This window comes from Gavia stellata, chromosome 8, assembly GCF_030936135.1.
Source record: "Gavia stellata isolate bGavSte3 chromosome 8, bGavSte3.hap2, whole genome shotgun sequence".
In the NCBI taxonomy this organism is placed as follows: Eukaryota; Metazoa; Chordata; class Aves; order Gaviiformes; family Gaviidae; genus Gavia; species Gavia stellata.
The window spans coordinates 9,884,788-9,912,513 of record NC_082601.1 but is presented as its reverse complement, the minus strand read 5'-3'; the positions used below and the strand labels follow the sequence as shown (position 1 = coordinate 9,912,513).

Sequence of the window (27,726 nt, the reverse complement as noted above, 5' to 3'; positions counted from 1 at the left end):
CTCAAATGAATACTTTCATTGACGTCAATAAATCATCTAAACGTGAAAGATGATTGTCACTGCCGTATGTTTATTTCTATTGCATTCCATTAGATGTGTTTAATTAATTTTTAATTTATTTGGACCGTTTTAATAGACAGGTTTTTTAGGATTGTCAATCTTTTTTTTTTCTTTTAATATAAAACTTTAGGATACCAAATTTGTCTGAGCTGTGGGACCTGGTAAGATGCAGATCCTCACACAGTGATATTTATGTAATCATTTTTGGAGTGCAATATTTTGGCTTTCTTGTCTCAGTCTAATGGTCAGCTATAATTCTTAGAAAGTTCAGTTTTTCTGCAATGTAACTTTTTGAAAATCCAAACAAAACTTTTTATTTTTATTTGAATTTTATTTGATTTCCAAATGAAAGTAATTCTCCAAAATGTCATGCAATGCTTTCTTACATTTATTGTCATTTGTTTCTTTCAAATATGAAATACAAACAGAAACAACCGTAGAAGTAGCACCCAAAATCTCGGAATACCATTAAAGCAGCTCCTGACCAGTTTCAAATTCACCCTGTACAGGTCCTCTGTCTTCCACTTGTGAAAAGACTTAGTTTTTTTTTCATTATGTATTTGATATGTTGACTTGTTTGGTGAGCATTTTGAAGAATTTGGCTGGAAAACTAATTGACAATAGTATACTAATGGGAACAAAGGCCTGACTGCATACCTAATTTAAGAGCCTACCTACAAAACTACTTGAATTGTCAATAGAGACTCTCCAAGAGTCTGAAATTTTTGAAGCGGCTTAATGGGTTGAATTATCTAAGGTTAAGTGCAATGAAGCTGGGACCTATACTCAAAGTCATGTATTCTGGGTCATGCTTCTCTCCCTGGATGGATAACTAAAATCTTTTACACAGGAGAACAGCAGAGAATGAATGGTGAATATCAGATAGCAAAAATCACAATTGTGTTTGTTTTAAAATATTACTGTTTGCGTTCAAACAAGGTTAATCACACAAAGAAAAGCTATTCCCAAATGCTTTTTAAGGTAAAATGCTAATAACAAACTCATGCAAATGATAAAAGAAAACAAATGAGGTCAAAAGGAGGAACAGTTCTCTATTCAACTGAAAATCTCTTAACTTCATCTGGACAATATTCAGCCTGCTCAGCTTCTGATGCTATTAAAAACACTACTGAAAGTAGAGGACCTCTCTAAGTTAAACAATACTTAGTGGAAAAGAAGCAGTATATTCATCTATGCCAACAGACAGAGACTGTGGTCCTCCAAAGTATACAGACAGAATTCCCTTTTACCCTGACTTTAATTATGTACATTGTGGAGAAGAGCCTACTGCATCCCTGGGAATCCAAAGAGTTCTCTGTAAGTCAGGAAATGCAACAGCTCTTTGGGCCAGGGATTAAAAAACTTGGAAAAGAATGGGCAAAATCACCTAAGGAAGGCTTTAGGACATGCATCAAGAGGAAGGCTTTGGGATGCGTATCACCTCCCACACCATTTCAGAAACTTTCTAGTCCCAGACTAGACACCTTTTGCTTTTCCTTCTCATGACAAAGGTATGTGTATAGCTGTAGAGACAGGGAATAAGAAGAACAAGCTGAGGTGGTAACTGGAGGTGTAAGATATTTGGATTAATATGCCTGGCTTCTTTTTCAAAAAAGGAGAAGCAGGCTCGTGGCCTTCTTGAAAATCAGCCAAGTATGAGACATGCATTCACAGGCAAAAAATCACCCACAGCACATATGAAGAGGTCTGTGTTTTGTTGTCAGCTAAAGAAGTTCTGTGACATTTTAAAGCCTTTCAGTCCCCAAATATTAATTAATAAAACGTGTCTGTAGGAAGGATGGGCACACACAGATAAGCAGGAGCGTAACCTCAGACAAGCATCATTGCCATTATTGTGCTAGCTGCTCCTGTTCTTTCCAAGTTACTCCATCTTCTTTTTCTGTTTATCTTGAAATATTTGCAGCTTAAAGGAACAGTCACTTGTTTTATCAACAGCTTTGTTGATCTTTAAAAGAAATTAAGTTATAAAAAATCCACATCAACCTCTTTCAGATACTGTTTCTGAGATACACAGGTAAACTGAAATACACAAACCCCAGCGTATCGGCATGTTTCAAATAAAAGAAAACAGTTTTGATTCTCTTCAGTTCCTAAATGCAGATCTCATGAATGCAGAGGTCCAAATCATATAAAACCCCTGACATTTCTTCCATTAAAATATGTGTTAAACTTCTATCTGTATAATTCTTAGATGGGGTCTACTCCATGCCTTCCAGACAGCTCAAATAAAATGCCTGGCAAATACCAGAACTGATCAGTTGCATTAGGTAACCTTTTGTGGTCCCTTCCAACCTGAATTATCCTACGATATTCTTATGATACTTTGCAGACTAGGAAGGAATGTTTTTTAAAGAATTTTTTAAAGAATACATTTTGTTCTGTGGAGTAGAGCTGTATAATGACGCTTCATTATATGTCATTCACTGCAGCTCCATGTTGCACTCAGCTGCACCCCAAAGAGAAGAGAAACAGAGGCTGCCCTTTTCTGAACAGGTGTCCCCAAAAGGCTTGCAGAATTGGAGCCAGAGCTGCCTTGTTGCATCCATGACTGTGACTCTTACTAACTTTACTTTCTTTTAGCAGAAACTCGATATACTAGATCAACTTCAATGAGCTACATGTGCTTAAAGTCTTCAATTTGCATGCAGTCATGTTAGATTTGAAGAACACGAAGTGCATATAAAATGATATTCCATTCCAAAGATGTCCTTTGTCCTTAACTTTTGAAATGTGCTGACATATTAAAACATTTCAAAACATTCAAAGAAACCTCGGAAGTGGGTAATTATCAGACACAGGCATTTATAGGGCTAAGGGATGCAAACTACCATTCTAATTTCAGAGTTTACTTAGGCAGAGATTTTAGAAACTATGTGAGCTATCTGCTTATTACTACTGAAATTCCAGGAGGAATGCATAGACCATTTCTAAGGGCCCCACTGAAGTTCCTTGCTATATGCTGTAACAAAATTCCTAAAAAACACACTGCCCTGCAAAACTCTACGTACAAGAAGTTGTATACTTCAGGTAACTGCGTACTTAACACTGAGCTATTTACCTATAAAATTAGTGAGTCCCATAGAAAGAATAACTGAAAAGTGTATTAATTTTAAGCTCTTGTATCAAGCTGGGTAATCTATTCCCTTTTTTAAATTTATTATTATGTTAAAAGCATTTTGGGTGCAGAGAGAAACATCCTGTGGTACTATGCAGAAGATGGCTTCAGAAGCCAGAGGATATCACGGACTGAGCTGTCCTCCACTCCGTTTTGATACTGCTTTCCAGCAACAGCAAGTTTTCCAGGAGTCTAGCCCAGGCTGATTTAAGCACAAGTAGCAGCCACTGCTGAGGTAACAGTATGACACTTTCAGATCTTGTCAAAACACTCAAATTGGATTCAAGCATGTTCTTAAAGACAAGCACAATGTTGCTGCCTGGCTTGAGGGGCTGCAGTCTCTCGTGGGTCATGCTAGCACACAGCACACCAACCACCACTGAGGCTGACGGGGAGACACTGATAAAAAAAAGTGAAGCACCAGGCAGTATCATCTTTGATCACCTTTTGCTATGTATCGAGCAGTAAAAAAGAAAACGTAGCCAATTTTGCTTATACACTACGATTCTTGTGTGCCTTCTTCTATTAGGATGTTTTAACTGTAAATATATCGGCAGTCTTGTTTACACAAGCAACAAACTGAGTCCTTTCCCTCCTCACTTGCGTTGTAAACCCAGAATAGCTCCAAAGGTATGAATGGAGTTATTCTAGATAAGCAAAACATACAGGGTGTTTAGTTTATTTGAATAGCTCTATTTGAAATGCCAGCCCCACTGAAGTTGGTAGTAAAATCCCATATCAAGATTTCACTACTATAGCATTTTTTTACATACTACCTGGTGTTCATAATTCATTTGATACATTCTGGTTGAAAATAAATTCCTCTTTCTCAGAAAATACTGTTATATGCAAAACAGCAGTCGATACAAAGTATGAATAGATACAAAGGCAATCTTGCAAGAAAATGAGAAGGCAAAGAAGCAAAAAAACCACATTAGATAGCATTTTCTGAAATGAATAGATTTGTGCTGTTGGGTCTGTACAAGAACTTCTCATCTGTTTTAATAAACAGATATATTTGTCCGGCTTACCTTCATATAACCAGTCTGCAATTCCATTAAAAATAATTCCTTCTTTTCCTGAAGATGTCAGGCGCAATGAGCTACTCTTTACATCAGGCTGATAGTAGATGTTGTTTTCAAAAATATAAATCTGGATGAGGTAAGAGGGATGGAGAGAAAAAAGAACATTTTGGTAGATATAAATAAATGTTCAGCAATGAATACAAAATTTCCTCAGGCTCAGAACAGTCTACAGAATAATTCAGCGTGAGTTTTCACCAACATTGGCTTCATATTTCCTTTTATTATCAATTTGGATAAACTAAGCAAGCTTTTAATATTTATGCCAAGCCAAATTCTTCCCTTGAAATTGTCTTCCCAGTTGAAATGTTTCTATTCATTTTAAGAAATATTATTATATTCCTCAGAATCATACAGGAGACAAGTTTTAGAACAGTTGAATAGATAAAGAAATTTTCCATTAATTCCATTCTATCTAATAAAATCATCTGGTTTTAGCTGTGAAATTAGACGCACTTCTGCAAGTACATACAGCACAGTACATACATCACGAATGTAAGTTACAGCTTTATGTCATGGTGTGAGAACATACTGGAAAACCAAAAATAAATAGCAGACTACTGTTAACTTTTCTCAGCTTGCTGACACTATTTCTGACTCTGACACAAACGTTTTACCTCAAGTGTGCTATATAAATGCCCTTTATTTTCAAGTCTAGGCTCCTCCTCTTTTTCCTGCAAGTAACAGGCTAGACAGTCAGTCCTTTCCTCCGTCACCGCCACTTCTCAGCCTTGTCTCCTTTTCTTTCCCTGCTCACTTTGTTGCAAAGGATTTCAAGTTCACTCATTTTGTGAGGCTGAGCTCCAGGTTCCATGAAAAAGTACAATGAAAGAAAGATAAAGGCCAAACCCCACCCCCCCAAAAAAAAAAAAAAAAAAGAGGGGAAAAAAAAGACTAATAAAAGACTTTGGAGGAGTATGGGGATGGCAAAAAGGGCAGGAGACAAATACAGTTATGACAAGGAAGGTTTATGACATGGAGATTCTTACATACTCAGACGTATGCCACAACAGACTATATGTCTGCCTTTCTCCTATCAGCAGGAGACCTTCGAGCACTTTACTGCAACACAATTTAGGTAAGTGTTGTCCCAAATTTTTTCATTGGCACTATCCGGGTTAGTAAGAAACAAACATCAGAGATACTAACAAGCCAAAAGCTACAGATGGGTATAAAAAGCAGAACCACAGCAACTAGCACTTCCTGTAATAATGCTCTTAATCCTTTTTGTCTGTACTCCTGCATCCCTCATTTTCCTGATTTGTCAATGCCTGTGACTAGACTGTTATTTTAGCTGTAATCGTCTCAGAGTTGTAGCCTTTTTCTTTGCTTTATCGTCAAATTACAATGGCCACATACGTGCTTGAACAACTTAACAATGGAATCAACTTAGTATCAATATTATACACCCAACTTGATTCACACTAAGAAAACGCAGCTAACAGCACTAGAGAAGCAACACACAATAGAAATTTTTGTACCATGATTTCATCAATGTACACTGATATATGGAGTCTCAGGGGCTGCTAACATGAAGTAAATATATTTCCACCAAAGACCATTTTAAAAGCCTAGCCATTTATCATTCTCTCATACTTCCATGATAAAACCACTCATAGGAAAATGCTAACCAGAGAGCAAAGTATTATTATCACTATTACTGCTGTGAATAATTCAAAATGCATTGACCAGTAGTTACATTTATAATAATATTTGGTACGGTTGAGAATTTATGGGAAGCTGAAGTATGACCCAGCACTAACACCAAGAGAAAACAACAATTAGAGAAAGCTGGACATATCAAGCTTTTGAAACAATATCGACAAATGCTCCTTGTCAATCTGTACTTCCACAGTAAGAATGTACTTTTTTTTTCTAAGGCAAAAAAAAAAAAACAAATACAAGTAATAACAAGGCATGGTTAATTGCTTAACCAAGAAAACCAAAATAATTTAGCTAAGTACTTGCTATTTAAGTGAACTAAAAACATTCCTATCAGACTAAATTACAGATAGTGTAATTAGTGGGAACCACTCTATTGACTATTGCTTAGCAAGGAGTGATTTCCTTCTGTTGACAAATCTCTTCTTATATAAACAACTGCTTTCAGGAGATTACCAAAAAAAGCCTACTTGATCAAATGATTCTATTTTATTTAAACTTCTTTAATTAAATGAGCTCATCTAATTCAGTTTTGAAGATCAGAGGTATCATTTTTACTTCTCTCCCCCCTTTTCAGCCATTTGTATTTTTAACGATGAAGATACCCATAGTTTCTAGTCTCTGCAATGAAAAACTTTCATTTAAAGCCATCATTGCCAGTCAAAGTACAGGATTAAGAACTACTTGTTTTATGACTGAACCATGAAAAGGTCTTTAATCCTGTTATTACTAGTTAGCAGGCATTACTAATTCCATTTGACACATTTCAGATAAGTAAATATCTCAGAAGGAATACTCACTGTTGTGCCACTGATTGCTGGCTTCCTTGGCTTTATTCCCCATTCATTTCCTAAAGCGGCTTTGTCTCCATCCTCAACCAGTTCTCAGCCACCCTCTGAACATCCTCACAATCCTCTTAGTCTACTCTGTCATCTGAAGTTTCCCTTCTCTCCTCATCACTTGTGGCTTGTGTTCTTTCAACTTTGAAAGCTAACCCAAAGAAGGATTTTTTTCTTGAACATATGGATTGGAACATTTTAAAGTTCTTGAAAAACTTCAAAGCCACCCAGCAGCTCTCTCCCTTGCTAGCCTTGAGCTCATGGCTTACCTGAATTTAACATTAAAAATGATGAATTTATGTTCCTTTGCAAAACATTTATGAAATACAACCATTTCTGTTCCTCCACAAAACTAAACAGCATTAAATGCACATCGATGATTTAGGGCTGGCGCACTGACAAGTATCACTCTGCACTGCCTGCAGCATTTTGAAAGATCAATATCCTCATGCTTGAGGCTGTAAAAACATCTTAGAAAGATTCACCATTATGGTTAGTCATTTAATCTCATCTATCATTTTGAATATTTGTTATATTTCAGGAGGTGCCATTTTCCACAAAAAGCCCACAAACTGCTGTTTGTACTGACAGGAATGGCATCGTGCATGTTTCCTACAATGATGCTGCCTAACCGCTGCAGTCAGAGCTGCATTCCCCTCCTTTCCTGACCATGCCAAAGTGCTCATCTGTAATTAACTCCTTCATTTCTTGGAAATAAGGACTTGGAGTTAAAAAGTTGATTTCTGCAGCAAAACAGGCAACAGAGTTGAAATAGGAGTAACAACATTATCATGAAGGCTACCAGTCTTATTTTATGTAGATTATCATGAGCACACCAATTAAGAGTAGAAATGGAAATATTCCTCAGCTGAAACATGCAAAAATTCCTACATTAGGCTCCAGAAGCAGAGGAAGTCCTTAAATATCATGGTCAAACTCTCCCTCCCCACAAATCACCTAAGTGCCTTTTCTTTGGTTTGTACATTTTTACCTTTGTTGCTCAATTTAAACATTGCCACCAATGCTTTCTGGTGAAAACAATATCTGTAGAAAACACCTTACAGTTCTACTTTTTGCTGCATTAAAATATATTTCCAAGCTTTTATTTCAAAACCACAAAGACTAGATGGACATTTTTATTTTTTAGGTGGCGGCTGATGATGATGATTAGTTGCAGTGCAGCAACATTTAAAGATGAATTTATGAGCCACAGTTTGGTTGTTAAAAATCAATGAAAGATAGAGCAAGTGTCTGGAAGAGAACTCAGACTACTACTTTTCCTACAATAGAGACTTAAACTCTCAAATACTTTAAGGCAAACAGCAAATCACGATACCAGGTAAGAATTATAGATCAAAACAAAAAATTATTCTGAGAGCAGAATCTTGCAAATACATGCGCCTAAAATCCTGACTCCAGTAAGTAAAATTAAACGTGTGCCCAAAGGTTTCCAGGGTGGGGACTTTCACATACTTCATCACTTTGTATATTGTGTTTTGGGCAATGTCACATAAACCAAAAATTTCCCTTGCTAGTCTATCTCCAGTCAGGTATTTGGGAGGATGTAAAAGTAAAAGGGCTTTTCTCAGAATACACTTGGGTCTAATTACTACATCGCGAGTACTAAAATGTTGACTGTAACTACTGAATCTTACAAAACTGCTAAAACGAGGAGTTTCTAACTGCGTATCAGACAGGTATTCTCATGAATATATCAGTGGCTTTGTGCCCAAAATGCTTTCACAGCTTTGAGGCATGACGATAAAAAAATAAATTGAAAAAGGCACAAAGTGGAACAAGGCTATGCTATCTTATATGAAAATTATTATTACCTTTTTTTAACCTCTTCTTTTCACCACCAATTTCCCAAGTATTTTTAAAGCATTTAAAATTATTTTTAGCTAAAACCCTTAGCTAATAATGCTGTAAATGGGGATAAATATAAAAATCTATGGCCTTCAGAATTATTTGAATTGTTTTCTTAGAGATTTTGCAGAGCTAATGACATCAAGCCTTAAACCAAATGAAAAAAAACCCAAAGCATTTCTTTAATTATTTTATTTAGTATTTTCCAATTAATGAAAAACATCTGCAAGAATGTTTTGGATTAGTGCGAGATTAATTCTTGATAATAATCCCACTTATTTCAACTGACTGTGAAGAATTTGAAGCTCTGCTTGCTCTAATGTTCTACCTGCCGCACTAATCCTTCCTCTTCTTACACATCTGTCAGGCTCTAAATTACTTTTTCATAAACCTTCTTCTAAATTAATTTCTTCCAAAACATTTATTTATTGTTTGTAACATGTTTCACATTACATGATTTTATTTCAGGCTGAGGTCTTAAGCAGAGCACCCAGTCCGAGCAGTTAGTTCCAGATGGCAGACAGCTGTGAAAACATAGAGACATCTAATCCCACAGCTGAATGGCAAAACCCGTGCCAATAGCTGGAGAGGTCCCCTGTGTGTCTTTAATAATTTCAAACACTACAGGCAGAGAAAAGCTGCTAAATTACAGAAAAATACTCCACTTTTTCCCTTTAGGTGCTCCACTGAAGTCTTCTGCATGGGCATATCCACACTCAATCACTCTGATTGCAGGGTAGCGTATCGGTGACAGGACAAGCTTTTTACTCACTAGTTGGGCTGCAGCAGCAGTTTGCCTGGAGCTGCATGGAGGTCACGGTATGATCGCTTACCCTGCACACAAGCAGTGAGACTCTGCGAAGCAGGGCTTTGAGCTCGCTACCAAAGCGGGGACAGCTGCTCTACCAGAAGCAGCCATCAGCCTGTTAGCCCTGGCAGTTGAGAGAGTCACTATCAGATATTTGCACGTGCCCTAGAAATTAATCCAGACATCGAAGTTCAGACTTGTAGTTATAAGCAAAAGCCCAGTTTTCTCAGGTGGAAGACAAATATATCTCAGAGCTACAGCCCTTGCTGACAAAACCTATCTCCTTCCCTGGAACCAGTCATCAGTCTTACTTGCAGAGAGAAGCTACCAAGGTAAGAGAGGCAAACTCCTCAGAAATCTGAGGTTAAGGATTAGTTCTGTCTCTAACACATGCATGGATAAACTTATTTTTATATGACTATGATAAGGTAGCTTGCCATGCAACAAGTTCTTACAATAAAACACTAACCGTATAGGTGTAATGTATTGCCATTGCTGTTCCCCAATATGAGAGGGAAACATCTTGGGTCTAGAAGCAACATTACTCACTTAAGACATGCTTTGCCCAAGCTGAAGGTATGCTTCTGCACTTCGTACCACAGCCAGGTACTTGTTGACCTGTGTCGCACTTAGTGTAGTCACAGTTTAAAAGCCATGAGAAGGTATAGCTGTCCTATAAGGCACAAATTTGCACACCCCCAGTCTAATATTTCCACACTACCTGATGTGAAACGATAGCAGAAGTCACAAAAAACTAACAAATAAAACAGAAAAAAACTAGTTAGCACAGCCCTGAAAATTCTCTTGATATTTATCATAGGGAAAACTTGGACACCTATCCCATAATGGTTAATATAACAGGGACTTATTTTCCTAACTTAATGAGTGGATCTTTCTAATTAATGCTCCAGAGTTTGAGCATGGCAGATTTATTTGACTTCCTGATTGATACCATCAGCACAAATAGATTTTGCCATCAATAATAACACAAATATGTAATGCAAACTGCAAGTGTCAGTGGGCTTTGCAGCCACAATTTACCCTTACATAAGTTTTAATAGCTCCTGAAATTAACTTTTGAAGACAAAAAGATAATACCTAGAATCCAGCATCTTGTCTTGAAGGAAAGAAACAGTGGAGTGTGACTAATGGCATGACCAACAGATTTCTCATTACATGGATTCATCAGGACAAACACCTAGTTCAAGGAAGGTGCGCCAACCAAACTCTAAAGCTACTGAGCAGATACAGCTGGAAAGGAAACAAAGAAGGCATCTGTATCAATACACCTTTGGTTAAAAAAAAAATCCATACAACAAGCACTGGTCTCTTCTGGTACAGGTGACTGTCCTACCTATGAACTGAGGAAATAGTCATATACTACCTATGAACTGAGGAAATAGTCATATACTTCCACAGACTCTCTGACCAACAAATATATAAATAACTGTTTCAACTTGGAACAACTTCAGCGCTCCCTCTTAATACCCCAGAGAACATGACAGTCTTCCTTACGTTTCACATATGGAATATGAGCTATGACAAGACTAAGGCATTTCTGATTGTGCCCAGAAGGAGCCCTTCAGGTGTTCAGGAAATGCTGTTGCCTGCAGAACTCCGGCAGTTGCTAATGGTACTGCTAAAGATGTTGACCTAAAGCACCTTCAGGCAGCCCATCTGTGGCTATATTCCTGTGTGACCTTGGCAAGGACACAGTTCACCACTCTTTGGACTAGCGCAGGTGTCTTCAGAGCCCAACGTTCTACGTAACAGACCACTCAACTGCACTTTTTGCTCTGTGCAGAGGGCTAAGTATTTTTACTGACGCAGAAACAAGTGTGGTCCTGTGCCCTAACCAGGCTAACCACCTGACTCCACCATCATCGTGGCTGATAGCTACATGTCAGCACAGGATCTATCAGACTTCTTCATTTCCTAAGCATACAGCAAAAATTTCATCCTTTCTTCTTGTGAGACTACCAGCTAATTAGTTGGATAATTAATTCTTCAAAAGCTTCAAGATGTTTTTCCATTTGGGCTTGCCTCTTACCATTTGTTCTCTCTCCTGTCTTACCATACATAAACCAGGGCCAAATCCAATTGCCCTTAGTTAGCTCAGTCACTAAAATTTCCAGATGAAACACGTTTTCTTGCTAACAACTGTTAATACAAATAATATCAGCTATTCCTTAGACAGAAGAAAGTAAAATAAAAAATACTTTCTTAGTCGCTCAGCAAATTTCGTACTTTGCTCTTCTGATGCTCAAACCATGACTCCTCCACTTTCTGGTACAATACTAAGTTGGCACAGCACTATTTTGCAGCTTATCCTCACACTGGGAAGGGAAAGAGGATCCCAAGACACATGCAGTAGCTGTATTTCTCCTAGTCCTGAGTTCATGTTGGAGCATGCGGTGGAACAAAACACACAGCAATGAGGGAATGAGAATAACTTGTTATGCTATCTAGACGACAGCTAAAGGAGTGCAATACGTAAGCACAGTTTAAATAGCTTTTGTATAGCCAGTTTAACCAGCAGTTAACTAGCAGTTAAAACCCAGAGTCAAAGATACTGGCACAGAGAGCCCTCACACATAAGTGTTAGGAGGAAAAAATAGCTTGAAGCTAAATATATCGATCGAAACTTGCTTGGCAGTGTTCATGCTGCATGGCCATATACATGTATACATACAGATTATATACATCCAAAGAGTCAATGTTCATAGAATAGAATCAGAGAATCATTTAGGTTGGAAAAGACCTTTAAGATCATCAAGTCCAACTGTAAACCTAACCCTGCTAAGTCCACCACTAAACCAAGTCCCTAAGTGCCTCATCCATGCGTCTTTTAAATACCTCCAGGGATGGTGACTCAACCACCTCCCTGGGCAGCCTGTTCCAGTGTCTGACAACCCTTTCAGTGAAGACATTTTTCCTAACATCCAATCTAATCTTCCCCTGATGCAACTTGAGGCCATTTCCTCTTGTTCTATCACTTGTCACTTGGGAGAAGAGACCAGCACCCACCTCTCTACAACCTCCTTTCAGGTAGCTGTAGAGAGCAGTAAGGTCTCCCCTGAGACCTTATCCCTCTCCTGTTCTTTGTTTCCTGAACAACATGCTGCTCCACATGCAAAGTTCAGCGCAAAAAAGTGATCTTAAATAAACAAATAAACAAGTGGTATCTTAAATGAAATCATTCATTTTAAAAAAATTTTTAAGGGATTTTCAGAAAAAAAGGTGGTTTCAATTCCTACTTCTGTTTTGACCCCAATTATGGAAAATGCAGATATCTATGCACTTCCTTTGATTTGTAAATAATATTTGAACTAACTTTGGATTACAGGAATAAATTAAAATCAAACCCCTGCAACCACATGGAAACCATTTGGTTGTGGGTTTTCAACACTTGCTGTCAAGATAACAAGTTTGATTTTCATTTAAGTACTTAACATATTTATTACCACTTTATGGTTCACAGATCTGAAAAATTACACAAATAGCTCCACTTCAGAAACTTAGAATTAGTTTTCACCAATTTAAAAAACATTGCAAACAGCCACAGTATCTGTCTATGAATCACCACTGCGGATAAAGACCTGGCTTGGCATCTTCTCTACCACTGTTCAACATCCTCCAAAGCCCTCATAGACACATTTTTTTCTAATAGAGCCACTGATTACGTTATTCATAGTCACAGTGTAATGTCTGTTCTCTTCTTCAAGTCCAAACTGAACAAATGTTTTCTTGTCATCTATGATTTCACTTACTATACCCCTGGGACTTACAGACTTAAATTGGCATTGCCAGACCATTATTATATCCACTGCTACAGAAGATGAGTACCCCTTTCTGCCCTTTTCCCTTGCCAAAATCTCATTCAGTTGAAGCAGCTTCCCACTGAAGAACAAGGTGTACTTAAGCTTACGTGTTTTGTGTGTCAATGCAACAACAGTACAACCGCTATTTTCTTTTTTTCTCTCACAGGAAAAAAAAATGCATGTTTTGGGAAGAAAACACTTTCTAACACCATCCAGAACTGGACATGCAGCGTTATATAGGAACAGTTGTTTATTGTACCCAGACAGAAGCTCCATCGTGGCAATCCAAACCTCCTGGTATCAAAGCTCCTCTATGGCTGAGAGCCACAGAGCACATGCTGCAGTGAGCCACAGAAAACCTTCAGATCTCTATTTGGTTGCAGGAAAGAGGTGGCTTTTCCTGTGTTCTGTGATGAACTGGTGTTGTGATGCCATTTGTCTTGTTTCTACTTACAGCTTGAGACTCAATAACACCCATCTTCAACATTACTGAATAAAGTGCTGGCACAGGGGTCACTCAAACTGTTCATGGGCTGCATGCATGATGAGGATGATGGGTACACCACCAATCTGCTTGTGACAATGCTCTATACATGGGTGTTTCCAAGTTAGGTGTCGATTTACTGTTCCATACATATGAAAGTGAGATCCATTGTATACAAAATCACATGGACAAACCAGATTTCTAGTGGGTACTTGGCACGTGTTGGAAAAGGTAAAGGGTCAGTATCTGCCATTCTTGCCCACAGTAATAAGCTATGGAAGAAGCTCCATGGTAATGAACTGGGACACTCACACATTGAGGCAAGTAAAATGCAAGGTGGCAAACTATTCCCCAAAACAGTTATAATGCATTTCACTGGTGCGACTGATTATTCTGCTGATGTCTTTCTTACCAGTCCTGCAGCGATCTCCAGAACCAGAGAGAATTACTGTATTTTGGATTATATGAAACACAGGAAAGTGGCTTATAAAGCTTTTATAAGCGTGAATTTTGGATGGTTAGAGTATTCATTAGTCACTTTGTCAGTTACAATTATGCAGACTTTTTCCAAAATCCTTTTATTTTTTCACATCTTACAAATTTTCTATCCAGATCATGTATGTTACAGGATGACATTTCAAGGAAAGTTTTATGGAATTGTATTGCAAGGCAACTTTATGTTATACCCCTTTCCCCTACATTATATCTGCAGTCTATTTAGATTGTGAGCTCCCACGGACAGGGATTGCAGGCTAAAATGTCCAACACGGTTTGCAATACAGCTGCTTCGCAAGTCTCCAGTAGTGCAGAATGGCTCTGATCTCCTCTCTGCAGATTTTTTTCTTTTGCAGTTCAATCTATACTGGTATAAAATTTTCAGAGCTGTTCAAGTTCTGATTTGCTCCAGCTCTTACCCAATAGTTCCATGTGCACCATAGACCACTAAATTATGAAGATACAGGGCAGAGGAGGTACCATCAGCTACCTAAGCAAAGCATGGCAGTAGACAAAAATCTACCCTTATGTGATCTATGTTTCAAAATCATCAGACACATTGCAAATGAGGCAGAAAACAAATAACAGATAACAAAATTATTATAATTGTAAGCAATAATAACTATATTCACTTTTAAAGGTACCAATTTTCTAAAGATTGTGATTGACCTAGACAAGAATTTTCTCAGAGGAAGCTTTCAAACCTTTTGATTATGTTGTAATTAAGGCAGAGGAGAAGTAGCTGTTGATCAGTATGAAACATGGAGACCTCAAAACACGTACATCCCAATGTCATATACTGCCTTTTTTATTTTTTGTCAGTTACAATATGTGAATTTTATTTTTGCAGTCATCAAGCTGCCAGACGTAGCATGAACAACAGAACAGAACAGTGAAACACCACTTTTCTGCTGTCTAGATTAATGCCACTGCATCACAGTAATGTGTTAGCACAACCGTTTCTGAACAACTGCAAACAATCTACAAGGCTATTATATTTAATTGCTATTTAGAGAGTTTATAAATCTACTGTAAACAATTGCAAGGATGCACTCATAATGCAGCTATAAGATTAGTTATTAATGTCATGGAATAAACCAGGCCATGAACTCACAGAGTATCAGCAGCTCCATGATAACTCTGATGTTTATGTCCTTGATTTCCAATAAAAGTGAGGAAGCACTGACCTCTTTTGTTTAGACACACATTAATTATGTTGTCTTTCCAATGATATTGGATCATGATGTTCACTAAATTCACACCCTGCCCAATCCCAAGATAACTTACTCACGAGCGCAAACACTGTGCTATAAGTTATATAAACAAAACCACATATAATATCTGAACTACGACCGACGCAAAAAGCTACTTTATAAATCTTTGCGGTTGCACAGAAGATGACAGTAAGACTGCCTTGCCCCCGAGCTGATAGCCTGCATCCACTGCTTCCTCCCCGTGGAGCTGCCTGAAGAACTACACTGGCTGCAGCACTGTGCAAAATGTCTTTGAGGGATTGGACTGCTCAGCCCTTTCCTCTTTGTCTAAGTGATGTGTATAACAGACTTATCTATGAACAGTGTATGCTCAGGAACTCACACTCCTTGTTCCTTGCATTTACTGATAGCTTTTGACTAATGAAGCAGCATGGAAGAGTGTGGACCGAAATGTCACTCTTACATGCCTGGGTTGCTCCTATAGACTTATAAAAAAATCATAATCTGCCCTTACCATAAAATCTTTTAAAATGATCTCTGGTATTTCGAAGGCTCATCTCACACTGATATCAAGCCTTCAATTGTGCCCAGACTTATCAATCCATAACAGAACCTAAAATGAAAAATTTTCAACCTAGCTACTCTGGAAGAAAAAAGGCAATGTTGGGAGATGGGATAATACCTAAGATAACTGCCTGGACTTGGTGCCAGAGGAGGAATTTTTCTCTGTTTTCTTTGACAAAATGTAAGAAAGTAGCATCCTAACAGCAAGGACCAGAGTAAAAAGACACTGAATTGAAAATGCTGTGCTATGAAGTCGTATTTAAGTTTTCTACTATTCCTATGGTGGTAGAGGATCCCAGAGAACTTTGTATATTATTCAAGTGCTGGGGCAGACCAGGATGCCTCTGAGCATCTCCTATATGAGAAACCCAGGCAGGATTATCAAAAAGCTTTGTCCTTTCAGCTACTATTGCTGACCCAGTCTATCTTGACATATGGTACGTGTGCCTTGGTCTCCCCATTGTGCACACTGTTCAAGTTGACAGTTGTCTTTATGATGGGCCAACATTTTAGCAGATGACATCTACCTGTACAGGCTCTACAGCCATTTACCACTTCACACAAGCAGTGCATTAAATGCAAGAAAGCCAGTTTGTCTTAAAATATCTCATTAGGAATGAGACAAATAAGAATGAGAAAATTCTGGCTAACTCTTGTAATAGCATTTCTGTTTGGGACAGCTCAGAGTCTGTGAAGCAACACTTGAAAATAACTGCTTTCTTTCCACGCAAAACTTCTCTCTTCTACTTTGGTAAATGCACTGGAACCTGCTATAAACAGTGAAGTAAAAATGTGCAGTGTTCTGCAATAGTATCTATATGACCAATAACTATTAGTCACTACTGATCAAGCCCTGCTCATATATATATATATAAAACCCCCACATTTATATGAGCACATGAATACTATGTATTACTTCTTCACCACACCCTAGCCCTGACTAAATTGATAAATACTTTGATCTGCACAGGTTTCTGTTTTCCTCATTAATGCTGTTTCCACCAGCTTAAAACAGAGCTTTCTAATACCAGTTTGTTTCCACAAAAGTAAGAGTTTTAAGTGCTGACTGGTTGTCAGGTCCTTCAGCCTTCTTTCATCCCTGCCAATCAATGCTTCATTTTCTCTTACAAATCAACTGTATACCTGACTTTTTAATCCTTATTCTACAGGGCTGTACGGGCCTTGAAGCTGTCAGTGAATATACGCTCCCCACAATTACACATCCGCAAGCATTCCTCTACATTTCACTGTCTGGCTCAGGCTGAGTCAGCATGAAACCCTAAGTCACTTCAACACAGTGCGGCAGGATTTTAATCTGCTCTGATCCTTCAGCGCAACACAGTGGAGAAGTCATAACCCCATTGTAGGGAAATAAAACCATGCAAGGACGTTTATGGGTTGGTCATGATGGAATTTATGTCTCTCTTTCAAGAAGGACTTGGCTAAAATAGAGAGAAAGTGCCTACAAGAGCATTGAACATGCCCAAAGCTGTGTGGTCATATTCTGTTGGGTTTTTTTTCTCCTCATCACAGCTGTCTTGCTGGTAGAGATTCAACAGGGAGTCATGACATCATCATCCATGAAGTATATACAGATTTCACTTTTTTTTTTTTTTTTAAACAATAACAAGGACCATCTACTCCACCTTTACCCATATGCTACGGGTAAAATCCCAGTTGACTGACGTAAAGAGCCCATTGAGCTAAACTGGGCCAGGATGTCCTATCTTGACCACTGGAACAACTGAACTAACTTTCAAGGACACATATCATAGGGGAAAAAGGTGGTTCAGCCTTGCTGAAGAGGGGAGTCACTGTCACTTCCGCTGAGAGAAACCTGTCTATATTTTTGCTGGACACTATGTGCCAAATGAGAAAATAAATGTTATCATAAAGCAAACAGAACCTATCAACAGAAGAGCCAGAGGACCCTTGCCACACAGCAAGAGTTCAGGGGGTTTTGCTGCCAAATTGGTTTCATCCCTTTAGCTTGCTCCTAGCTAAACTCTGTAGACACTGGTACCATCACAGAGACTCAGAAGTCTTTTGCAAGTCTTCTGCAAAAATTTTACAAAAGGTAAATAAAATTTGCATTTACCATTGGCTAAAACAACCTCTGGCTTTGAACCTGAACCACAAAGGCATTAGAAATGTCAGTTCTTCAAACTCTTCTGTTCTGACATTTTGGCACCTTACCACAGCTAATTTCCCCCTTCCTCTTCCCTAGGTGGTAATGAGGTAATAGATAATAGAATATATCTGTTTTTCGTATCTCACAAATAAAACTGACATTTACATTACATTACTTTACCAAAAGATGAATACAGGCAAATTTTCCACCTCATACTGTGACTTTTTTTTTTAAATATCAAATATGAAGTGACTAAGTGATTATCCATGGACATAGGTAAGCCTGCAATGTTTTTGGGCAGGATTTTGGAGTTATGTGAAAATACAGTCCATAATAAAACTTGTTACCTTATGTTTCCCAACTCTGATTTAGCAAAAGGTTCAATCAGATTTTGACCTCTCTTCTCACTGACTGTGTATTTAGCTTTTATAGGTGGCTATTTCTAAAGAATTTTAGAGTTCTGAAGTATAATTTTCTTGTTTCTGCATTACATAAAGCCACGCAATTTTCACACAAGAAGCACAGCAGTCCTATTTTATGAGCCATTGGACTTGCAGTTAATATTAGCTAACAGACGGAAGCGTGAATATTCAGATATGCTTTGTTACACATACACATGTTGAGCAACATGATAGTCTAGATGAGAGGGGCGTATTTCTACTTTCATCATTCCCTGCAGGCTGCTGCAAACAAAAGTCCTGATGATTGCTCGTATCAAACATGTGTGTCTCTTCTTGTTTGCATGTGTCTTTGCGGTACTGTGTGTAAATATACATATACACACACACACAAATATCTATGTGAAAAAATAATTCACTTTCTAGCACAAAGATATGTCAAATTTCCAATACATTTGCTTACAAAAGAGTTATTGATATGAGACTGGACAGAAAAGTGCACTACCTGTGTGCACAGTTTACATACTGATTCAAATATTAGCTGCATGCTAGAGCAGTGGTAATAGAATAAGAATCAGGGAAAGGAGAGAGGAAATATCTTTTATCTCCCCTCTCAATTTATTCACTATAAAGATGCTGGGCCTTTTATTGTTCCACATGAAAAACAGTAGTAGAGGTATACTGCTCCTATAAAACATATGATTTCCTCATTATTTCTTCACATCTTTCAGATACAGCCAAGTAGCTATTGTCACAAAGGGCTAGCAATATCTAATCCTTAATATTTTTAAGTTACCTTTGATACCAGGATATGTTCACTGCATTTCACTAAGCAAAATGATGAAGCAACTTCTTCTATGCTCAACTTAGCCTTGCTTCCATTTATAAATGTTCCTGCTCTCTAGAGCTCACAAAACTTTTATTGCCTATATCCAACCTTGACATGTAAAGATGTATTTTTCCCTGTTTGCCAAAACTGCCTGTGTTTTCTGGCTGCATTCTCCATTCCCCTTTTCTGATATGGAGAAAACTGCTTTTGTATTGAGTATCACTTTTGAAACTAGAGAGAATGCTTATCTTCTCCTCCAACTTCATCTACATTTGAGTGGGCACCTAGAAATTAATAATTGAAAATGGAAATTAGTTCAGTAGAATACCTTCAGAGAAACTAATAATTTAATTTTTTCTTTGAAGAATAGTTTGAATTTAATTATTTAGATGGAAAGGCAAAAAACATTTACATTTTACAACGCTAGTCTGAGAAATCCAAGAGGAAATCCAATGTAGCAGCAGCTTAGGAGGAATACAGTTTTATCTAAGACTTTTAGGTAACTCTAATCCTTGTGTGACGATAAAGATTATATTGCCCGTGCTCACCATGACCTTGATAAAACGCAGTTCTTGTATCAAAAATAAAGCAGCAGAAAGCTTTTGTAAGTATACGAGTAAGTGGCTTTCATATAATTTCATAACAGCATCTGACCATTTAGCACATTTCATCTAACACAAAAAAATACCACAATGCCCTGTCCTGCAAAATAATACACAATCTAACTTAAGCTGCTGGTCAAAAGTTGCTATTAAAACAGCCTTTTTGTGTGTCTTTTTTCTGTAAATATTTTCACTTTTTGTTTCAAATCCTCAGCCTCTGACACAGTAAGTTTCCCAGCTGGAGTATAGAAATGTAATAAAAACATTTGGAAGAGAAAATAAAAAAGCTTTAGTAGCCTCCTTAATTTCTCATTGCCTTCAGAAAGACAAGACTTCAGCATTTGCTAGAATCATCGTCAACTCCCTTAAAGACTCAACTAGGTAGATAATACTGAACCATACAGGTTCCCTTTCTTCATAAAAACATCTTTAACAAGACAAAGGATGTCCAAGTATCCTTGGAATTACAGAATTTGTGTAAGGAACCCCTTATACATTTTAAATAAGAAATCATACCTGAGGTTAATGTTACATTAAAATGTTCTTGTTTATTTCTGGTTTTCAGAATAAATTCAAGCAGACATTTCCCTCTTAGTTTTACTGCCATTTGCCTCATTAGCATCATGATTAAAAGGAAAGATGAAATAAAGCCTTGATATTTCCATATGTGATTTTAAGTTACTCATATAAAAACACAAGTCAAAAGAGAAAAAGACTTTGAAAATAAAAACAGCAGATTAAATATATTTATTTAGGACTTATTTCATTAGTATTAATTAAGCTTCTACTTGGCTCATGAACCCTGAGAGATCTTTTCTTCTTCATTTGCAAATGGAAGTGTTTTTGCCAGGAGGGGGTGCCAAGCACCCACAGCATTAATTATGCAAAAAATAAAACACATGGCAAATATTTTACAGAAAGATAAGTTACCAATTTTTATAGTAGGCGTACTTTGAACCTTGATAGAGCAAATAGTAAATGAAGCTTTCAGCAACTAATGGCTGTTAAAGCATCTGTTGAGCAAGGTATGTGTCTAGCATAGTCCTACTAATTTCTCAGTTACTAAAATTAGTCTAGTGCTTATCTGGGTACTTGGCAAATAATACAACAGCAAAGAACTTTTCTGCTGCAGCATTTCTATTGTCTAAAACAGTATTTGAAAGCTGTAGAAAAAAGCTAAAATTTTGAAGAGAAGGCAATTGTAAGGAAATTTCATGTTAATACAGCAATTCAACAGCCTGACAGGTATTTGCATTTTTGTGGGGCAGTAGGTGTTGACTGTTGATGGGAGGGGGGAAGCCAAAATGAACCTCCAAACACAAGCAGGATAAAGATGACTGATCACAAAGCAGAGAGGTAGAGAGTTCTTGAACTGGTACATTTATTAGTAACAATTAAAGCAGCTTTTTCTCTGTTTTGTTTATGGATTTCTGTTTGTATGCTTGTTTTTAGGTAGTTTTAATATAAGGTGAGGTCCTTTTTCACTGGATTTTTTTTTTCTCGTTCTTTTTGTAAAAGCTTCAGCTTCTAAGACCTATTATCTGTGAGCACCCTGTTCCATTTTTTGGAACAAGAGGGCAATTTTCTTGTTTTTTAACATTTAAAATATTTTCTAAAAATTCATCCTGAATCCACAGTTCAGCTACAGTCAACAAATTCTTTGTGTATACAGGACAATATGTAACTCTACACAATGATGACCTAAATTACGTTAAAGCATAGTAAAAGCTCATCTTCAGTCCTACCATTTGATAATGCTATGTTTTGTTGATGGCATCAAATTTTGACAAAGAAAGCCCTCAAGCTTCTACAAAATTATCTTTTTAGTATTCTGGATAGCTCTACTATTTTCTTGATTTCTGCTTTGTTAAAATATGTGTTTATTTACGCAAAGACATTCATAAATAAGTCAATTGATCATTATTTATGCTGATCCATTCAAATATATAACTCAAGCTCCCTTCAAAAACACTTAATATATCAAAAGAAAAATGAGCTCAATGCAATAAATAACACAAAATACCTATTACAAATACAAAGGCAAAGTGACTTACGTGGATATATGTTCATAGAATAAAGTGAAAGTAAAGTATTTAATAGAAAATAAACAATATGTTACCACCCAGGCAGAAGAAACTTTATGTAAAACTTTTAAGAAAAAGCTATGTAAAACTTAACAACTTCTAACCACACTTCACTGGGAGCTACTTGAAGTAATCCAACCAATGACTAATCAGAAGAACTATCAGTATCGCAGGAAGCGCTGCAGAGAAACACTGCATCTTTCATAGAAAACTCAGCTTATGCTGGAGACCAGAGGTCAGTTTTTATATTCAGGCTTCTACTGTGATACATCTCCATAGATAGCCTTTTCTGTCTGGATCTATCTCCCTTGTGTCACATACAAGCCAGGTCCGGCACAGAAACATGAAAACCTTTGCTACAAACTACTGGAGAAGATAAGGCCAATGAAGAGAGAACTTTGGATTAAAAAAAAAAAAGAAAAAAAAAAGAGTATTTAAACACCGGAGTTCCTTTAAAAACTTCCAAAGCATTCTCCTCCTCAGTAAAGGCTTCCTACTAGGTATGGGATATCTCTTTCTAAGACATATGCAATGACGTCTCTAATCAAGTAAACTGGAGGCAGAAAAATGTTGATGAAACCAATTCGGTATCTAGTTGTGCTGGTTTGGTTTCCCTGGAAATACTTAATGCTGCAGTAATGGATTGTATAGAGGTGAGGTAAAGAGATAATTAACTGATCTCTTTCAAAATTTTAATCAAATATGAGCAAATATGAGAAATATTTAGCAAATACATAAACAGCTCCCTAACATACTAAGATAGACAGAAATGGTATTTCAGATCTGGCACAGTTCTAACACAGTTAAAAGATAGCAATTTAACAAGTGAGACCTCGAAAACAGTTCTCAAAAATAACAGCTATGTGACCTTAAAATACATTAATTCATTAGATAAAAGTTTGTTCTCCCCAACGGCAAACATTTTCAATTTCACCACCAAAATGTCATGACTCAAACAGCAGATGTTTCTCTGAGCTTTTCTCTTAATCTTAGCAAAATCCTTTACTCTAGGTAAATAGCAAGAAACTGAAATAACTTGCAACCACTGTGGTAGCTTCAAAACAATGGTATTATGGCCCAGTCATCTGGTATCCGATATAAACTACGTCTGTAACTCTGTTGTTCTTCACTAGCCACATGTGGCCTGCCATCCCATTAGACAGCCCTAGAAATTATGAATAATAGTAGGCAACTTAGTCTGATGCATGATTTTCACAAGGATGCAAAGTATTACTGTGTACTTGAATTCACTGCAGCCATATTCCCTCCTCTGTGCAATAAGCACTTTCTGGCTTCATATAGATTTTCCTGCTTAAACATTTCTTTTTTTTTTTTTTTTCCCTTCATCTTCTTATATTATCTATTTGAAGCTCTTGACTATCCCCCTCATTTGAAGAACTCAAATTAAGATTCCTGTGTAAGCTATATTGTTACTTTTGTTGTCTGCAGAACTAAGGACTGGAAACATCTTATTTTACACTATAGCCAATTTACTGAAAATAGTTGATCCAAACCCATGTGTTATCCCACATAATTTGGATTTAATCCAGGACCTTCCAAATAGTTAAAGCATAAAGTTAGGATCTTTGGCCCAATCAAGCACACCTGTGCCTTTTGTTTCACATCTCGTACTAATTTTGCTGACCAGTCATGGCTATAGTATTGCTATTCTCTTCTGCACTGCACCTGGAAGGGTGCTATTCCACTTAATTTTAGAGATCTACATATATGTTTATGTGATGGCCACAGGGCACATGTCATGGGTCTCTGGTCTCTCTAGACAAAATTTGTGTATATACAGTTAATTTGTTCTCTGCTTGTTCTTCGGTTATAATGAATGGCTCTTGGAGATTACTCATGTTAATACACTATGATAATTTTGTTTAGAGCATGTATTCCACTGCTTGTTTTATTTATTAAGAATTATTACCATTTCCATTATTATATGGAAAAGACAAATAAGTATTGTTTCAGAAGTGAATTTCGTAAACAAATCATAGTGTATTTGGCAACATGGATCCGTGAGACTGCATCTTTGTTTGAACCCAGATATGTGCTATCGATTGCTACTGCTGACGGATTGCAATGCTTCAGATCTTTCCCTTTACAATTTCCTCTTTACCCAGTTTCATTGCTGATTGCTTCCTGTACTATCCTTATTCAAAACTCACTGATAAAGTGTTTGTTCTAATGACAAATTTTATAACTGAGAACCATTATGGCAATGTGTCCTCAGTCACACATCTCTTCTCTGCTTAACCTATTCTGCTAGAATGATCTCCACTGTCCTGTTTCTGCTACAGGCTGCTGTTCCTTTGGACAGTAGCAACAACCATTATTCACAACAGCCTTTACTCATTCATGCTCCTTCTACATTTCTGGCTTGCTGCTGAAGTGGGAGGGTAATGTGGCAAGGAACTTCTGTCACATTAGAAACCTCCTTTTACCACATAAACAGCTTCAAGAGGACATCCTTCTTATCGGCAGTTCTTATGGAAGTGACCTTCAGTATACTGTCATTGCAGGTTTACATCTATATGACAACACTTGGTATCACTCAGAGTGCACAGAAGATTTTGTGTTTTAATCAAAGTTATTATTTCCTAATTCTGCAGACCATATGGCACCATAAAGCCCACAGTAGAGCAGATATTTTTAAAGCATGACATTAACTTTACTACGGACATTAACAAAGATGAGTAATGTTAGCCTCACTGAAGCATAAATTATGCTAACATTTTCAAATTTGGATGATTAAGGTTGTACCTAAAAAAACCACCTAATTTTTTGCAGTTCTGAGACTTAATAGGAGTCCAACTGTGCCTGTATCTGAAAGTATTCATACATATTTCCAGAATGACAATCTAGGCAAAACTGATAAAGATAACATTATTCTGATTTATTATTTTTCTGAAGTTTATGATTAGTAAGTCTGCCCCTGTTCTTAAGATACATCTCAGGAAACCAAAAAAAATTAATTTCTCAGTAATCACTGCATGTAATTTTAGTTGTACTTCAGATTACTAATCAGAGGTACAGCACAGACAAATCTTACGAACTGCAATTTAATTTAAAACATTTTTTAATTCTGCTCATTTTAGCAAATGCATCACCTTTCTGCCACAACCTACATAGGTTGCTGCATTCAATAACACTGCCTGGTAAATAACCTATGTATTTGTTACCATCAATCCTGTCACCATGCTCCCATTATTAATAAATTAATGTGGTTAATTATTAAAACATACCAAGCATGTTCCAATTACTTTTTCCTTCCTGCCTCCACTTGCTTAATGCAATACATTCTAATGAGAAACATTTTTTACATTCCCACCATCTTGATGAATGATATAAGCAATGGGATGTATTCTCTAGACATTCGACTTATAGCCTCTCTGCATGAACAAGTCAGACATGCAAAGAAGCTTCGGGATCATGCCTGTGGGCATTAATGAGCTTATTAGAACATTGTAACAAGGATTATCTGAATTTCTTATTCAGAGAGTTGAAGCTTTTATAAGTTTCTCTCTTGCCTTCAACTATCAACACAGGTCAGTTTAAAGTCACTGCTGTTCTAAAACCACTTTTTTTTTTCTTGTCATATTGATATTGGGCATGATGATCATGGATGTTTTATGTTCATAAAAAATGCCAAAACTTTTGGTAGAGAACAACATATGAAACATAGCATTTCTGGTTTTATTATTATGAATTCAATGCAGCACAACTGACCTTGGCCGTAATTTTCATACTGAAATGAAAACACCACTTTTCATTGAATCCATCACATCCACTTTTGGATGTTAAGCTTTTGCCCACAGTTTTCATTGATCTTGCACTTGAAAACTTCTCTTCACCTTCAACTTTCTTTCTCTAATAGTAGTAGCCATAAAGATGGTTATTCTGAAAATTACTTGAGTACACATTTAGATGAAGATGTGATTCTTTCAATAATTGTACAATTAAGGATGTGATTCTTTGAACAATTGTACAATTTGCTTATTGGGATTAGACTGGAAAAACATGTTTACATGTTTTTAATAAAAACAAACAAATAAATAAATAGATAGATCCCCTAAAATTTGTAACAGGATCATACTAGCATCATGCAGAAATATGTAACAAAAACTTATCTTAAGGCTTTTAACTTTTTTTTTTTACTTCAGTCTGTCTGGAGTAAATACATTATTAAACCATAGCATTTTTAATGACTGCACTTACCAGTTGCTGTCCTTGGACGCCCCAGGCTGCATACTGTAAAACTGAATCCTCTACTTCTGGAGGGTTTAACTCCCAAACTTCCCTTGAAAAAATGTAAACATTTTTACTTGAACACACTGGCACCACCTTAAGTATAGAATCACTGATAATGACATCATATTGAATTAACAATGTGACCTACCTTGTGTGTATGTTATAAATCACATATGAAGCAGTATAAGAATAATGAAAAACCTGTAACAAAAAAAGAATGCATAAGAATTACAAAAATAAATACTGGATTAAATACAGACTACCACTATGATAGTCACAGTCTTTCAATCCCTGTAAACACTGATATCTTTATTACTGAAAGATTTTACTGTATTAATTATAACCGATAGACTTGAACCAGGGTTTGAATACTGTATGAAGGACACACATATTCATCCATGAATTTAACCAGACACTTATCCTGTACAACAACTGCACAGAAAAGGTCCCAATCAGAAAAATCTGCACCTCCTGTTTAACAAAAGGATTTAAAAAAAACAAACCAAACCAAACAAAAAACCCCAAGAACATACATTAGGAAAATAAATCACTTTTTCCTGTATTTCTTCAAGTTATGGTCAAGATGATTGTACAGGCATCATAATTATTTTACTTGAAATACAGACAGGTACAGGGTCATATGATATTTTTCTGATCACCTGCTATATACAGTCTGAGCGACCTCTTGGGCTACTGCTTACAGAATAGAATAGAAAAACTAAGTGCTTACTGGGGCTCTGTTTGGTGTGGCTTTCCTTAAATGTGTTTAAGTCTGATCTTGACTGATTTTCTTTGAAGTTCAGGCAAAGTTTGTTTTATCTGAGATTTTTCATATGCAACATTTTGGGTAAAACAAAGGCTATTTGTCAGTAAACTTTCCAAATTCATCAGGAAGTTACCAGTGACTTCTAGCCTCAGAAACCCCAGGATTCTCTGGATGGGAGAGAAAAGCAAAATCTAATGTACAGTCTTATGCTGCTGTCCTTATTTGTTGAAAATTTTGTCGAAGTCAACTGAAATCAACGGAAGTGTCATTTAAGTGCAAAATATCAAGGCCTGATGTATGCGGACCCAGAAGATCCATGGTGGGGAACAGCATGGTGCAGGGTATAATGTGATGTACTACCACACTGAAGGGCTAAAATCAAAGCAAACTGTTACACATTTTCTCTAAAGGCAAACGTTAGTTTATATACATATAGTGAATAACAGACATTTTGCTCTCTTCCAGGCTCAGGTGATTGGTTTTAACCTAGCTGATTTCTTTACCACTATGTCTCGCATCATGAAAATAGCATGATTCCATAGTATTAGTTTTATTATGAATTCAAATTACTTCACGGTCTTAGAATATAAATAATATTTGTGACTAATTATTACTGTACTAAGAGAAACTC

General features: G+C 36.9%; 1 protein-coding gene across 3 annotated transcripts in view; it reads right to left on the bottom strand.

Moving 5' to 3' along the window:
- Window positions 1–27,726, bottom strand: part of DPP10 (dipeptidyl peptidase like 10) — a 235,618-nt gene that overhangs the window by 49,519 nt on the left and 158,373 nt on the right. For all 3 annotated transcript variants that reach the window (XM_059820054.1, XM_059820055.1, XM_059820056.1), the window contains 3 exons: window positions 26,478–26,530; window positions 26,297–26,378; window positions 4,228–4,348 (listed from right to left, as the gene is read on the bottom strand). In XM_059820054.1, the coding sequence (XP_059676037.1) occupies window positions 4,228–4,348; window positions 26,297–26,378; window positions 26,478–26,530 (256 nt within the window). The remainder of the gene's footprint in view (window positions 1–4,227; window positions 4,349–26,296; window positions 26,379–26,477; window positions 26,531–27,726) is intronic.